General features: G+C 36.2%; 1 protein-coding gene across 1 annotated transcript; it reads right to left on the reverse strand.

Moving 5' to 3' along the window:
- Positions 1-16: 16 nt before the first annotated feature.
- Positions 17-11,102, reverse strand: LOC112028154 (11-beta-hydroxysteroid dehydrogenase A). The gene is made up of 6 exons (XM_024060807.2): positions 10,858-11,102; positions 10,412-10,604; positions 10,080-10,156; positions 1,631-1,762; positions 1,412-1,540; positions 17-392 (listed from the first exon to the last, which is right to left on the reverse strand). The coding sequence occupies exons 1-6, from the start codon at positions 11,038-11,040 to the stop codon at positions 183-185; spliced, it is 924 nt and encodes a 307-aa protein (XP_023916575.1). The 5' UTR covers positions 11,041-11,102; the 3' UTR covers positions 17-182.
- Between the last annotated feature and the right edge of the window lie 4,746 nt (positions 11,103-15,848).

A 15,848-nucleotide genomic window follows, 5' to 3' on the forward strand; every position in this document is an offset into this window, starting at 1 on the left:
AGAAAAAAAAGGAAAAGAAAAAGAAATTCTGGTCAGAACATAATCATAAATCTCTCTATATAGTACAATATAGTTTTTATTTGCACAAATAATAATAAAACCTTCCAGATCCAGTCTAAATCATAGCGAGCTCTCCATTAATTCTGCTTAGAATTTATTGGCTTAAAACACTAATGTTTCAGCTAGCGGTCCTTGTTTTGATGAGTGCGTGGGCGATTGACTAACATTGAGTGCATACACCACTCAAAAACTTCAGGACATAAGACCCTCATCCAAAATCCCACCCTCATCCAAGATGGCTTAGTCAAGTACATGTCTCCTTTGCAAGTGCTGTCCACAATTGCTTTGGCACACCTCTCTGTTGACTCAACTGGCATCCAAGGCATTTCAATCTAAGCAAATATCACCATTCAGAAATGGAAAAAAAAAAATCAAAAATCAAAAGTCAATTTTGTTTTGAGAGACTAGAAGTTACATAATGGCTAAGTTATGAGTAGAAATTACATATAAGTTCTTCCCTCTTTATGAAGCCAACAAAAGCAAAAAAGAAAGAAAGAAGCTATATATGTTTGAAATATTATAAATTTTATTACATAAGTCTTTTAAAAAAAAGTTATTAAGATATTTACTATAATATTATTTAAATGGTATCGATTATATTCATTGCCATGTTCTTTTATAAGTAATTTAAAGAAAATTTGTAATTTTTAGCATTTTCCATTATATGTAGTAGGGATTATTACAAGGTAAGGTTCTTGGTCAATATATAAGACTATGTATAAGTTTTGTATATTTACTATAATATTATTTAAATGGTATCGATTATATTCATTGCCATGTTCGTTTATTAGTAATTTAAAGAAAATTTGTAATTTTTAGCATTTTCCATTATATGTAGTAGGGATTATTACAAGGTAAGGTTCTTGGTCAATATATAAGACTATGTATAAGTTTTGTACCCAAGCCATAGGGTCCTATATATATATATATATATATGAGGTTATTAGAGGTCGATCTTTGGTGTGATGGCAAGTGCCTTACACCCAAAGCAATGAGTCTGAGTTCAAGAATCAGCCTCTCTAAAAAAAAAAATTTAAGAGTAAAGCTGCTTATTATGACCTTTTTTAAACCTTACAAAAAGTGAAAGTTTTGTCAACTGAATATGACATTTTTTATATTGTTGAAGTTACATTTAACCCGTGATCTACTGCACAAGATTTAAATTCAATGTACTCTGCACAAGATTTTTATATTGCTGACAAAATGGTGTCTTGCCAGAATTGGGTGAAAATAGATGGCTTGGATTTTATAAAATGTAGATGATTAAATAATTTAAATGCAACTTAAAGTATTAAACAGGATTGGTATAGGATTAATTTTCAAGTTTCGTTTCTTTTAATTCTCAATATACCTTTGGTAAAAATTGGCCTTGCGTCATTTCTGACTCAATTACTCCAGGAGTTACAATGGTTATTCCAATATCTGGACCAAACTCAGCTCTCAGTGACTCAAAAAAGCATATTTGGGCTGCCTTGCTTGCCTGTAGACATCATTGATTCATAAGTAAAAGAAAATCTCGAAGTGAGCAACTAGTAAGGCATGCCAAGGAGGTTTCGTACGTAGTTCTTACACTGTAGAGGCTTAATCTTGGAAGACTGAGCCGTGCTGCAGTTGAAGAAATTACAACAATCTTTCCTTTGCTTTTTCTTAGGTGTGGAACTGCATAATGGGTGCTATACACTGAACCCCAGAAATTTATGTCCTAAATTACATAAAACTGGATTCTGTTAATGCAAGTATGAAACTTAAAACTTAACAAAAAAATTGGGATTATATATTATAGACGTGAATGAAAAATAAGCACTGAAGAACGATTAATATGCCCTCATGCTCTCAAGCAAGTGGAGGCAATAGTTCGTCCTGTAGCTTGCTTACAGGACTTGGGGTGACCTCCCTGAGGTGGGGTTATGTTTAGTTCTTTATATTTTTCTAGCGCAGACTATTATTTGTGCTTAGTAGGAACATTATCGCAAGTTTAGATAATAGCACATAGGGACGAGCTCCATGGCAGAAGAACTTGAGCAGCTGTGGAGTAAACTGTCTTTCACTGAGGAAGAATATGATGGTATTGAATTGGGGAGTAGCTGCACTAAGGCAGCTCGAGCTGTAGGGAAAAACTGTGTGGTCCTGAAAGTCCTATCCCAAAGAAGCATATATAAATAGACATGGCAAATCAATCGGGTTCGGGTCGGGTCAAATGAGTTACGGGTCACGGGTCAAAAACGGATCATTTTAAGCGGGTTAAAAAGGGGGTTTGGGTCAATCGGGTTGCGGGTCGGGTTGGGTTGACTTGTATTTTTCACATGATTTTAAAAAAAAAAGAAAAAAAGAAAACATGCATTTGTCATTTGAAAAGTTATGCAATAAATTACTTGATGTAAAATGTATTATTTTGAATTCACCACTTATATCAAGAATGAATTCAGTTAAACATATTAATACTTATTCAATAATTTTAATATTATATAAATCCTAACATTGCTATCTAAAACAAAATAACACAAATATAAGTAAAACAAATATACAAGTTTTATTTCTACACAATATCAACATCCCAAAACATAAAAACAAAATTACAAATGACTTATTGATAAAAAATAAAAACATATAAGAAATTTACAATCTTGAAAATAAATTTTATAATTTGTTGGGAAATTTAGACCCCAGTTGATAGAATCAATAAGTTTTAAACCCAAGTTGTTAATTAGATTTATTATGAATAAAACTTGTTAAAACAAATAAACATCAATATCATGTCAAAATCATGCAGCGGAAAAATTAAAGAAGATAAGATATGATGATCCAGGAAAACCAATGAAACTAACCAGTTTCACAGTAAAAAATCTGGGGGGAAACCTTCCCGAAAAGCAATCTACTATAGTAAAGAGAAGTTTCAGATCTAGTACAAAACCTTTGTCTCTAGACTCTACAATCCCCGTAGATGAACTCGCAGCAGAAACCTCTTACCGCTTCAGAACCTCTGAACTCTTCAATATATGAGCGCCACCCTTTGATGTTGCATGGATCCCAATACGTGACTCACTCCTTTGCACGAATCCTAGTACGTGACTCACTCACCAACTTAAGGAAAAAGAATGTTGGCTACAAAGTTCTTCACTTCATCAACAATGAAGATCAAGAAGCACTTGGTTACAAAACCCTAAGATGCAAAAGACGCAGTAGCTTCTTTTAGAGAGAATAAGGCATTGGTCACATTTTGAATTTTTTTCTCCTTGTATTCTCTCATATGACAGCCTCTAAAACAAGTCTTATATAGGTCTAGGGTTGTGAGAAAAGAAACCCTACTCAAATACATAAGCCTGGCCCAAAAACAGAAATCTGAATTCCCGTAACCTCGACAGATAGCAGCTATCGTGGAGGTGTCGAGGTTTAATAAATCTCAACAGATACAGCTATCGAGAAGGTGTCGAGAAGATGTCGAGGGGACAGAAACTTTCTTGATCGATCGACCAGCTATCGAAATTACAATAAGAATCAGCTAAAGAGCTCGACAGATAGCCAGGTGTCGAGGAGCTATCGAGCACCTATCGAGATTTAAAATTCAGCATTTTCTTAATTCAGCATTTTCTTACTTGATTCTTGGACAGACTTGCATGGCTTTAACACTTGAACTTGAAACAAGGTTTCTTGAAGTATTAAACACATCCTAGATCAACCCAAATACAAGTAAAGTGCATTTTGTCAAAAGATTAGCTAACTGCATAAAATAGTGACATATGTTCCTAACATGTAAATCACATATGTCCTAACATAATCTATTATCAATTGTGGTTGACACTCTATTTCAATTTGAAACATATATTAAAGTTTGATTGCTTACTTATTTATACATGGTCTATTTTATGAATATCATATTATTGTTAAGCAACACATACTCTAGAAAATATCATAATTTATTTTGAAAAACCGTTTATTTTGGACATAAATTGTTAAAAAATAGGTCTAAGCATTCATAATTTATGCTAATTTGATACTTTGGCTTCACTATTTTTACATTTGTGAATGTTTCTCGCACATGTTTACAATTTTAAATCTATGTTTTTAACTCTACAGATTATCTTGGCATGTACTTTGTTATTTGATATCTAAAAATCTTTACTCATTGCAAAATACTCAACTACATGCATTTATCTTTCAATTAATTTGTATGCAGTTATGTAAATGTATCAATTGTTTCCTTAAAACTCACAATAAACAATTAAACAAATATTGTCTTAATTTTACTATTTTTTTTTATCCAAAAAAAAGTTTTAAAAAAATGGTTCGGGTCGAGTTGACCTGTAAAAAACACATGTCGGGTCACGGGTCAATCCGTTTTTGCTTCGGGTAAAAAAAATCGAGTTCAGGTCAGGTATTTTTCAAGTCGGGTCGGGTCAGAAAATTCTGACCCGTTTTGCCATGTCTAAGCTTAAATTTGGATGCTTTGAGAAAGAATATGAGAATGCTCTGGAAGCCTAATAAGGGACTTCAGATTCCTGAAATAGAAGATGAGCTCTTCATGGTGGAATTTGGTGACGCGAAGGACAAACAAAGGGTACTAGAAATGTGCCCATGGAGCTTTGAAAAATAACTGGTTATCCTTCAAGAATTTGAAAGGGATCTAGTGCCGAAGGATATAGTGATGAAGTGGTCGCCGTTCTGGGTTTAGATTTACAATCTTCCTTTAAAAAGCAGAACGATAGAAATGGGCTAGACAATCGGGTCAAAGCTAGGGAAGGTAATGGAAGTTGATGTGCCTGAGTCTGGGGTCCTATGGGGGAAGTGTTTGCGTGCAAGAGTTTGTATAGACGTCTCGAAGAGGCTCGTGCGTGGAAAGAAAGTTATCATTGAGGGAGGGGAGAGCCAGTGGGTGCACTTCAGGTATGAGAGACTCCTTAACTTCTGCTATGAGTGTGGAATGTTAAACCATGCGATGAAAGAGTTCCCAGAAAAATCAATGGAGAATAATCAGCTTACAAAGGAGTGTAAGCAATACGAAGCTTGGCTGAAGGGGGAATCGTTAAGGTGAAGTGGGTGGGATTTAAACCAATAGGTGTGGGACTAAATGCTTTAAACCATCGTAGCTCTTTCGGCGATGAGCCAAAGAAGCCATGGCCATAACTTAGTTGGCCAGAGGAGAGACAAGGAGGCGCTGTAGGTCACGTGTGTACACCCTCAAACACAGAGCCTAGTGACCAGACGAAGGAAAGTCTTAGGCTTGACAAAAGTAGAAAGGCAGGGGCTATCTTGCACGAAATAGGTAAGGTCAAAGGGTTGGTGGAAAATTTTCAGAGCAAGGAAACTCATTTGGATGAAAGAGCATGGGTCTTGTCAGATTTACAGGCAGACAAATCAACGAAAATGCAGTGTGAAAAGGATATAGTCCAAAAGAACGAGCCTGTTTTCGATTTCAAGTTGGCGCCAAAGAATCTAACTGAAGGAAGGGAAGAAAGCCCAAAAATCGAGTTGGGCCCAGTTGCAATGTCTTATGACCCAAAAGAGGGTTGGATTTCTAAGAAGCTCAGCCTAAATAGCAAGCACTGGAAACAGCTTGCGAAGGAAGCGAAGGCCAATGGGGCTAGTATGATTGGGAGTCCATGTAGCCAAAAAAGGGAGGGTCCAACTCTACTTCAAGATCTTGACCCTAACACACTTAGTTAGAAGAAAAGAATGGGGAAAATCAAGCTTAGCGATGTCTTTGTGCAACACAATCAAATGGATGGCGGTAAGGCGGTGGCTACGATGCAGCCCCGCCGAGCCCAATGAGCTTATTCGCTTGGAATTGCCAGGGACTGAGGTTTTCTTTGGCGGTTTGAGTTCTCACCGATGAGATGAAATCCAAAGACCCAACACTGGTCTTCTTAGCTGAACCAAAGGCAAGTGCAAATTGGATTAAAGGGATACAACGAAAAACAAAGTACACACAAAGAATAATTGTGCCTAGTGATGGGTGGAGCGGTGATTTAGCATTACTTTAGAGGGAGGGCACCGATGCGCGGTTCAAAAGCTGCTCCAACTCCCACATCGATATTGTGGTTCATGGGGTTGTATCTGCAAAGCCGTGGCGGGCAATGGAGTTTTATGGTCAACCTGAAGCAAGTAAGAGAAGTATATCATGGCAGCTCCTTGAAACACTCCGCGCACAATGCAACATGCCTTGGGTGGTCTTCGGAGACTTCAGCGAAACCTTGCATCCGAGTGAGAAATTAGGTAGGGCGGACAGAGAAGCAAAACAGAGGGAGGCTTTCGGCGACTACCTTGATCGATGTGGGTTAGTTGATCTGGGTTTTGTTAGGCAGAAATACACTTGTTGCAATGGTAGGCACAGAGATCAGAGGACGAAATTGCTACTGGATCGAGTAGTGGTAAATGGGGAGTGGTTGGAGAGATTTGCTGATGTGAAATTATTCCATGTCTCAATGCCCATTTCAGACCATTGCTTACTAAGCCTAAGATTTTGCAAGGATCAAAGGCAAAGACCGACCAAGAGGTGGTTTATGTTCGAGGCCATGTGGACTAAAGATGACAGATGTAGAGACATTGTGGAGTCGACTTGGGACCTAGAAAGAGGAGACCCAAATTTCCACATTACAGATCGGATCAAGAGGTGCCAAGAACAACTCCAACGATGGAATTGGAAGGAATTTGGTAACGTGGGGCACACTATAAAATAGAAAAGGGAGCGGCTCCAACATCTCGAAGCCTCAAATAGTCTCCATGATAAAGTGGAAGAGATTTAGAACTTGAAGAAGGAGATTAATGAAGCTCTGTCCAGGGAGGAAATGATGTGGTGTCAGAGGTCTACGGTGATGTGGATGAAGTGGGGTGACCATAACACAAAATTTTTTCATGCTACTTCTAGCCAAAGACAATGGAGAAATAGCATTATGGGACTATTGGATTCGAATGGCATGTGGCAGGAAGATCCAGGGACTAGGGAGGGTATTATCTTGATTATTTTAAGTCCATTTTTAAGTCAGACAACCCTTCAAGTTTCGAGGCTTGTGTCAGTGCCATTACCCCTAAATTTACCTCAGACATGAATACCTCACTGATTGTTGAATTTAGAGCTGCTGAGGTGTGGAATGCTCTTCATCAAATGCACACAACAAAGGCACCGGGCCCAGATGGTATGTCACCCATTTTTTTTTATCAAAAGTACTTGGATTTAGTGGGTGCTAATGTGATTGATTGTGTGCTAAATATTCTTAATATTGGAGTGATGACTTGTGGTATGAATGAAACTTACATTTGTCTTATTCCTAAACATAAAGCCCCCCGAAAAATTACTGAGTATAGACCTATTAGTTTGTGCAATTTCATCTACAAGATTATCTCTAAGGTTCTTGCTAATCGCCTGAAAAGAATTCTTGCAGAATTTATTGATGAATCACAGAGTGCTTTTGTTTCGGGGAGGCTCATAACCGATAACGTGCTTGTGGATTTTGAGACTATGCACTGTATTGATGGGAGGAAAAAAGGCAATGAGGCTTAAATGGCATTGAAGCTTGATATGAGCAAGGCATATGAAAGGGTGGAATGGCCTTTCTTGGAGATGACTGTGAGAAAATTGGGCTTCCATGAGAGGCGCATAGCCCTTATGTTGATGTGCATTAATATAGTCTCTTACTCTGTTCTGATAAATGGGGAGGCTAGAGGCAATGTCATTCCTTCGCGTGGACTAAGACAGGGAGACCCAATATCTCCCTATCTCCCTACTTATTTTTGTTATGCACGGAGGGGCTGTCTGCCATGTTGAGAAAGGAAGAAGCTGAAGGCAACATTCGAAGGGTTTCAGTCAATAGGGGGGCACCACAAATCTCCCATCTATTTTTTTTGCCAACAACAGTATAATCTTCTATAGAGCTACAGTGGATGAGGGCAAAAGGATTCTAAAGGTTTTGGAAGAATACGAGGCTGAATTGGGGTAGAAATTGAATAAGGAAAAGACTTCCATATTTTTCAGCAAGAACACAAATAGAGAAGTCCAAGACCAAGTGAAGCAACTATTTGGGGCTCAAATTATTCAGCACCATGAGAAGTACATCGGGCTGCCTTCGCTTGTGAGGAAAGGTAAAAGAAAGGCCTTTAGCCATATCAAAGATCAAGTTGGAAGAAAAATAGCTGGGTGGAAGGGTCGTTTACTCTCAAATGCGGGTAGGGAGATTCTCATCAAAGTTGTAGCCCAAGCAACTCCTACATATACAATGAGTTGCTTTAAAATCCCGAATACGCTTTGCAAGGATATCAATACCATGATGAGCAACTTTTGGTGGGGGCAAAAGGATAAGGAGAGAAAATTGGCCTGGATTGTGTAGGAAAAGCTATGTACACCAAAGAATGTGGGCGGGATGGGCTTCAGAGACCTCAAAACGTTTAACCTCGCTCTCCTTGCCAAACAAGGATGGCAGATTCAGCAAAACCCAAGAAATTTGGTCCACAAGGTGTTTAAAGCAAAGTATTTTGCTGACACGACTTTCAAGGAAGCCCAACTTGGCCATAGACCTTCATATGTGTGGTGAAGTCTGCTGGCAGCCAAGGATATTGTAGTGGATGGGGCCAGATGAGTTGTGGGAAATGGGGAGAGAGTGAATATCTGGGAGGACAAATGGATTCCCACTCCAGATTCTTTCAAGATTTTAAGTCCGAGAACCCCATTTGAGTCAGAAATGGTAACATGCCTCATAGACAAAGAGACAAAATCTTGGGATATAGACAAAGTGAAAGGAGCTTTCCTACCACATGAAGTAGAGGTAATTCTCGGTATGCCCGTAAGTTCATGGCCTCTTGAGGACTCTGTAATATGGACTGGACCACCAATGGAAAATTTTCAATTAAGAGTGCTTATAAAGCGGCTCAAAAATGGCTAAAGGACCAAAACCACAAGGCTAACAAGGGGAGTACTTCAAACAACACGCATATGCGAGCCCTATGGAGAATGGTATGGAGCCTAAATTGCCCAAATAAAATAAAACAGTTCATGTGGCGCCCTTGTAGGAATATCCTACCAACAAAACACAGATTAAAAACAAGGGGGGTTGCTTTAGAGGAGGGGTGTGATCTTTGTGGGCAGTGTGAATCTTCTGAACATGTGTTGTGGGGATATAAACTTGTTGCTGAGATTTGGGGGGAATCAAGGCTTAAGCTGCCTCTTATTCCTCATCGAACAAAGGAGTTCATGGAAGTAGTTTGGGAGATTAGAGACAGAAAACCCGAGATTGATTGGGAATTGTTTGTCGTCATGGCTTGGGGCTTTGGAATCATAGGAACGCGGTGAGGCATGGAACTCAAATCTGCAACCAGACTTAGCAGAGAGGCGGAGGAGTATTTGAAGGAGTTCCGTCAGGAAAATCCACCCTCATGTAAGCCTCCTATTCCCTTTACCCCCTCTTGGACACCTCCTAAACAGGGCTGGTATAAAGTCAATGTGGATAGAGCTGTTTGCAAGGAGTGGGGCTGCTGTGGTATTGGTGTTGTAATTAGAAATGCAGGGGGGGCAAGTTATGGGGGCGATGAGTAAAAGACTGGAGCTTCCTCTTAAGGCTTTGGAAACAGAAGCTTTGGCAGTGCAGGAAGGGATTCAGTTGGCGTGGGATTTGGGGTTGAAGGAAATTGTGATTGAGAGTGATTCCTTGACAGTGATCTCTGCCCTTTTAATGCTAGTCCCGCTCCATGGTCTATTCTTAAGGTGATTGAAGGGTCCAAGCAAAGCCTTAAGTGCTTCAACACCTGGTCTGCAGTCCATGTTCGTCGAAACGGGAATGTTGCTGCCCATCTCATGGCAAAAAATGCTACCACAAATTTAGATTGTATTGTATGGTTTGAGGATACCCCACCCATCATAGCTATGCAGGTCTTAAAAGATGTATCAAACTTGAATGCTATTTCGTTTTAATGATAATCTATTCCAAAGTTTCTAATATAAACAAAATAAATAAATAAATAAATGCTATTTTTTTTCTTCACTATAATCCAATATAGTTACAGAAAGTGGGACAAGACATGTTGGTAGTTATTACCATAACGGAAGCAATGTCAGTTGAATCTTCAAAAAGGTCCACTCTTATTACTCCAGCGTTGTTCACCAAATGATCCACTGTTGCATAAACCAGTCACAAATTGAATTTGTACATTCCAAAATATTTCCACGAATGGTAGGAATATTATTTTTTTCACAACTTATACATTCCAAAATATTTATTGTTCCAGAAAAGCTTAGTAAAACAAACTAGCAGTTGAAAATCATGACTTCAAGTCATGATTTTAGTTGCTTTTAGGGTATGAATAAAACTATGTAAAACAATTTGTTTGCAACAAATTAATCCAAAGCAAAAACACATGATTCACTTACATCGCCCAAAGTGGTTCATTGTCTCATCAATAAAATGCTTACATTCTTCATCCTTGGAAACATCTGCACGTATCACAATAACCTCTGGTGATCCTAGTTCTTGTGCTTTATTTGCGACTATTTGAAGACGGTTCTCTCTTCTTGCAACAAGGGCTAAAATTGCACCTCTCCTAGCATACTCATAAGCAATATGCTACAGATTCACATAATAATATAGTGAATTAACTATTGTTTGAGATTTTGGTATCCACTATGATTATAACTACTTATTTCCAAATGTGCTAATATCCACAATTCTCTTGTGAATATAAATAAAATGTTGAAACTAAAACATTTAGAAATGAGCATTTCTAAGAACCCGAATTACATAATATCAATACATAATATAAAAGGCAGTTAATATCTACAAAGATTAAGAGGTGTGAGATTGATAATTTGCTACAAACCTCGCCAATTCCTGAAGATGCTCCAGTGATGAGTACAACTTTGTTAGCCACGTTCTCACTGCATATATTTCTTTTTAAGGAAAACAGATACTTGAAGAAAAGAAATGGTGGTAATAAGAAAAGGAAGGCAGTTAAAGTTAAGGGAAGGAGTACAATGTTCAATAACTTTTGAAGCAAATCCATAACCCAGAGAGAGAGAGAGAGAGAGAGAGAGAGGAATTGAATATATGATGATAAGTCTATAAGTCTATAGTATGAGATATATATATATATATATATATAATATATATATATGGGCGATACAGACAGTGCTCCAAATTAACTATAAGACAAACGAATCAATGATGTCCCCTGTTTGTCTTATAGTTAATTTGGAGCACTGTCCGACTCCATAGTAAGGCAATCGCATCTTGTGAAGGGTTCAGGGTCTGTTTGGATTGAGCTTATTGTTATTGAAACTGAAAACTGAAAACTGAAAACACTGTAGCAAAATAATTTTTAAATGTGTAAATAGTATCGTGGGACTCATTTTTAATATTTTTTATTGCATGAACAGTATATAAACAGTAATTTTTGTCTCCTGCACAGTAATTTTACTGTTCACATGCAGTGCTTTGTCCCCTGTCACAAGATATTACTGTTCACGCTGAAATAAAAAAAATAAAAAAAAGGCAAAACGTGCCGTATCCGCTGAATCCAAACGGGCACTCAGTATCGTTGATTCGCAAATTGCCAGCACAAAAATCCAAATCCCACTGCATAAATCAAACTCCTATAAAAAAAAAAATGGTTGAAATTTCGGACAGAATGAAGGGATCAGTGATTCAGTGGCCCCATCATTAGGTCATTACCAATGATCAGAGTAGCTTCCTATTATCCTATCAATTTTATAGTTTGCTGTGAATAAAAAATAGAACAGTTGGCTGTGAATCAAAATCCATTATTGCTTTCTTGTTATCCTTCCATTACACAAAACCCAATGATCAATATTGAAATTACAATTGGGGCAGTTGAACCACTTCCAATCTTGCTTGACCTAAGGGCGATCTCTTTTCTTTTCAAATTTGATCACCACTTGCAAGGGTGGAGCCATAAAATTTTATTTTGAAGGTTGAGTTCGAGTTGCAGTACTAAATACTATAACTAATTCATTACTGCAGATAAACTCTTAAACTTAGGCAAAAATTATGTTCCGTGATGATATTTCATAGAATAATTTTTTTTTATTTTTTTATATACAAGATAGAATTTCTATTTTAATCAAATCTAAGTGTATATGTGTGTGAAACTCCTTCTTAAGACTTGAATTCCAACCCTTGCCCCTCATACTCCACAAGCATTTATACTTGTAGAGTAACCATCGCACCAAGGGTGTGCAATGGTAAATTATCTACTAATTCTTATTTCAATTAAAAAATGAATTTGAGAGAAACTAAATACCTTCTCTATATAACTACTAGACTAAATAGACAATTCTTTTATTAAGAGCATTACTAAACTAACTCATATATATTATTGGGAACCATCTCCTATTTTATAGGATAATGTTATTAAAATATTATATATATATATATATATATAGTATAGAGAAATTTTTTATAGTGCGTCGGGTTGGGTTTGGGTCATAAAATTACAAACCCACCAAACCCGACATGACCCAACCCACCCATATTTAATATATATTTAAAATATATTATATATTTAATAATTTTTTTTTTAAATCAGATGTAGGGCACTTATATATATATATATATATTATATTTAATAATTTTAAAAAAAAAAACTAGTTGTAACACTTTCTCGGTTCCTCCTACTAATACTAATTTAATATATATATATATATATATTATATAATTAATAAATTTTTTAAAATGACCAGTTCTTCTTATTCTATATAGAAGCCAATTAGTTCACACAAACCCTAATAAATTACTATTGTTGTTTAGTCATTAGTGTTGCTTGCCTTTAAGGAGTTACATTGATACTAATTTTTAGGTTTTTTAATATATTAATATTTATATTTTTTCTACTCAATTTAATAATAATAATAAAAAAAATTTGTCAAACCCATGGGTTCAACCAGACCCAACCCGACCCATGTGGGTTAGGTTGGGTTGGGTTGGATTATGTAATGGGTTGGGTTGGGTTGAATTTTTTTTAACCCATTATGGTGGGTTGGGTCAAAAAATTCCCTCAACCGACCCAACCCGACCCAGGCACACCCTTAAACTTGAGTACTAAAAAGTGGTAGATTACTAGATATTTCCGAAACAGTGTTAGTTTGCCACAAATTTTGCCAAAACGTGATATTTAGCTATTTTCACCCAAACAAGATAGTATGAATAGTGAATTCTAGTTAACTCAATTGATAAAGTTTCTGATGGTTGAATAAAAGATCTAAGGTTCAATCCCTACCTATACCAAAAACTGATTAATATCTTGATCTGATAATAAAGAGTTATTATCAATAGTAGATGACATAAATTGAAATTCACTCAAAAAAATATAATATGAATCTACACAAAAAACTGATTGGTGTCTTGGTCTGATAATAAAGAACTATCATCAGGAGTGAACGCCATAATTTGAAACTCACTCAAAAAAAGATAATATGAATATGTGCATACATGGCACGTTAACATTGTGTGACGTTTTTATTTTTGGTTTGGTGGGTTGAGTTGGTCGATAAGAAATTTTGTTTTTGTTATAATAAATCAATAAATCATGTAATTAACTCAAGTAAAAGAAATTTATGGTAAAACACTTAAATAACTATATTTGAGTTGTCTTTTTTTTTTAAACACTCACAACCATAAGTCTCACACGCACACTTTAGCCTACACATGTACACCCACTTACCAGCCCTTGCCTCTCTCCCCAACCAGTCACTGCCTCCAAATACCCTGCTAGTGGTCATGGGCAGAGCTACATACACTGCCTCCCAAAATTACTGAAAATTTCTCTATATTATATATAAATATTTAACATTTTAATAATTTAGCCTAGAAAATAGGAGCTGGCCTCCACTAATATATAAGTTAGTCCAACGGTACTCTTAAAAAAGGAATTGTCCAATTAGTTTAGTAATTAGAGAGAAGGTATTTTGTTTTTTTTTTTTTGTTTTTTTTTTCTCATTTTTTTTTAATTGTAAAATTTGTTGTATTCATGAGTTGGGGGCATGGATCCATCCCCCAAAATTTTAAAATTTCTCTATACTATATATATATATATATATATATTTTAATAACATTATCCTATAAAATAGGAGATGGTTCCCAATAATATATATGAGTTAGTTTAGTAATGCTCTTAATAAAAGAATTGTCTATTTAGTCTAGTAGTTATATAGAGAAGGTATTTAGTTTCTCTCAAATTCATTTTTTAATTGAAATAAGAATTAGTAGATAATTTACCATTGCACACCCTTGGTGCGATGGTTACTCTACAAGTATAAATGCTTGTGGAGTATGAGGGGCAAGGGTTGGAATTCAAGTCTTAAGAGGAGTTTCACACACATATACACTTAGATTTGATTAAAATAGAAATTCTATCTTGTATATAAAAAAATAAAAAAAAATTATTCTATGAAATATCATCACGGAACATAATTTTTGCCTAAGTTTAAGAGTTTATCTGCAGTAATGAATTAGTTATAGTATTTAGTACTGCAACTCGAACTCAACTTCAAAATAAAATTTTATGGCTCCACCCTTGCAAGTGGTGATCAATTTGAAAAGAAAAGAGATCGCCCTTAGGTCAAGCAAGATTGGAAGTGGTTCAACTGCCCCAATTGTAATTTCAATATTGATCATTGGGTTTTGTGTAATGGAAGGATAACAAGAAAGCAATAATGGATTTTGATTCACAGCCAACTGTTCTATTTTTTATTCACAGCAAACTATAAAATTGATAGGATAATAGGAAGCTACTCTGATCATTGGTAATGACCTAATGATGGGGCCACTGAATCACTGATCCCTTCATTCTGTCCGAAATTTCAACCATTTTTTTTTTTATAGGAGTTTGATTTATGCAGTGGGATTTGGATTTTTGTGCTGGCAATTTGCGAATCAACGATACTGAGTGCCCGTTTGGATTCAGCGGATACGGCACGTTTTGCCTTTTTTTATTTTTTTTATTTCAGCGTGAACAGTAATATCTGTGACAGGGGACAAAGCACTGCATGTAAACAGTAAATTACTGTGCAGAGACAAAAATTACTGTTTATATACTGTTCATGCAATAAAAAATATTAAAAATAAGTCCCACGATACTATTCACACATTTAAAAATTATTTTGTTACAGTGTTTTCAGTTTTCAGTTTTCAGTTTCAATAACAATAAGCTCAATCCAAACAGATCCTGAACCCTTCACAAGATGCGATTGCCTTACTATGGAGTCGGACAGTGCTCCAAATTAACTATAAGACAAACAGGGGACATCATTGATTCGTTTGTCTTATAGTTAATTTGGAGCACTGTCTGTATCGCCCATATATATATATATATATATATATCTCATACTATAGACTTATAGACTTATCATCATATATTCAATTCCTCTCTCTCTCTCTCTCTCTCTCTCTGGGTTATGGATTTGCTTCAAAAGTTATTGAACATTGTACTCCTTCCCTTAACTTTAACTGCCTTCCTTTTCTTATTACCACCATTTCTTTTCTTCAAGTATCTGTTTTCCTTAAAAAGAATATATGCAGTGAGAACGTGGCTAACAAAGTTTACTCATCACTGGAGCATCTTCAGGAATTGGCGAGGTTGTAGCAAATTATCAATCTCACACCTCTTTTCTTTGTAGATATTAACTGCTTTTATATTAATGTATTGATATTATGTATTCGGGTTCTAGAATGCTCATTTCTAATGCTACAAAAAACTTGACCTATAGTGGCGTTTTTTTTAGTGGCGTTTGTAAAAAACGCCACTGTAGGTACCCTATAGTGGCGTTTCTACAAATGCTGCTATAGCCATATCTA

Source organism: Quercus suber, unplaced genomic scaffold (genome assembly GCF_002906115.3).
Source record: "Quercus suber isolate HL8 unplaced genomic scaffold, Cork oak 2.0 scaffold_260, whole genome shotgun sequence".
In the NCBI taxonomy this organism is placed as follows: Eukaryota; Viridiplantae; Streptophyta; class Magnoliopsida; order Fagales; family Fagaceae; genus Quercus; species Quercus suber.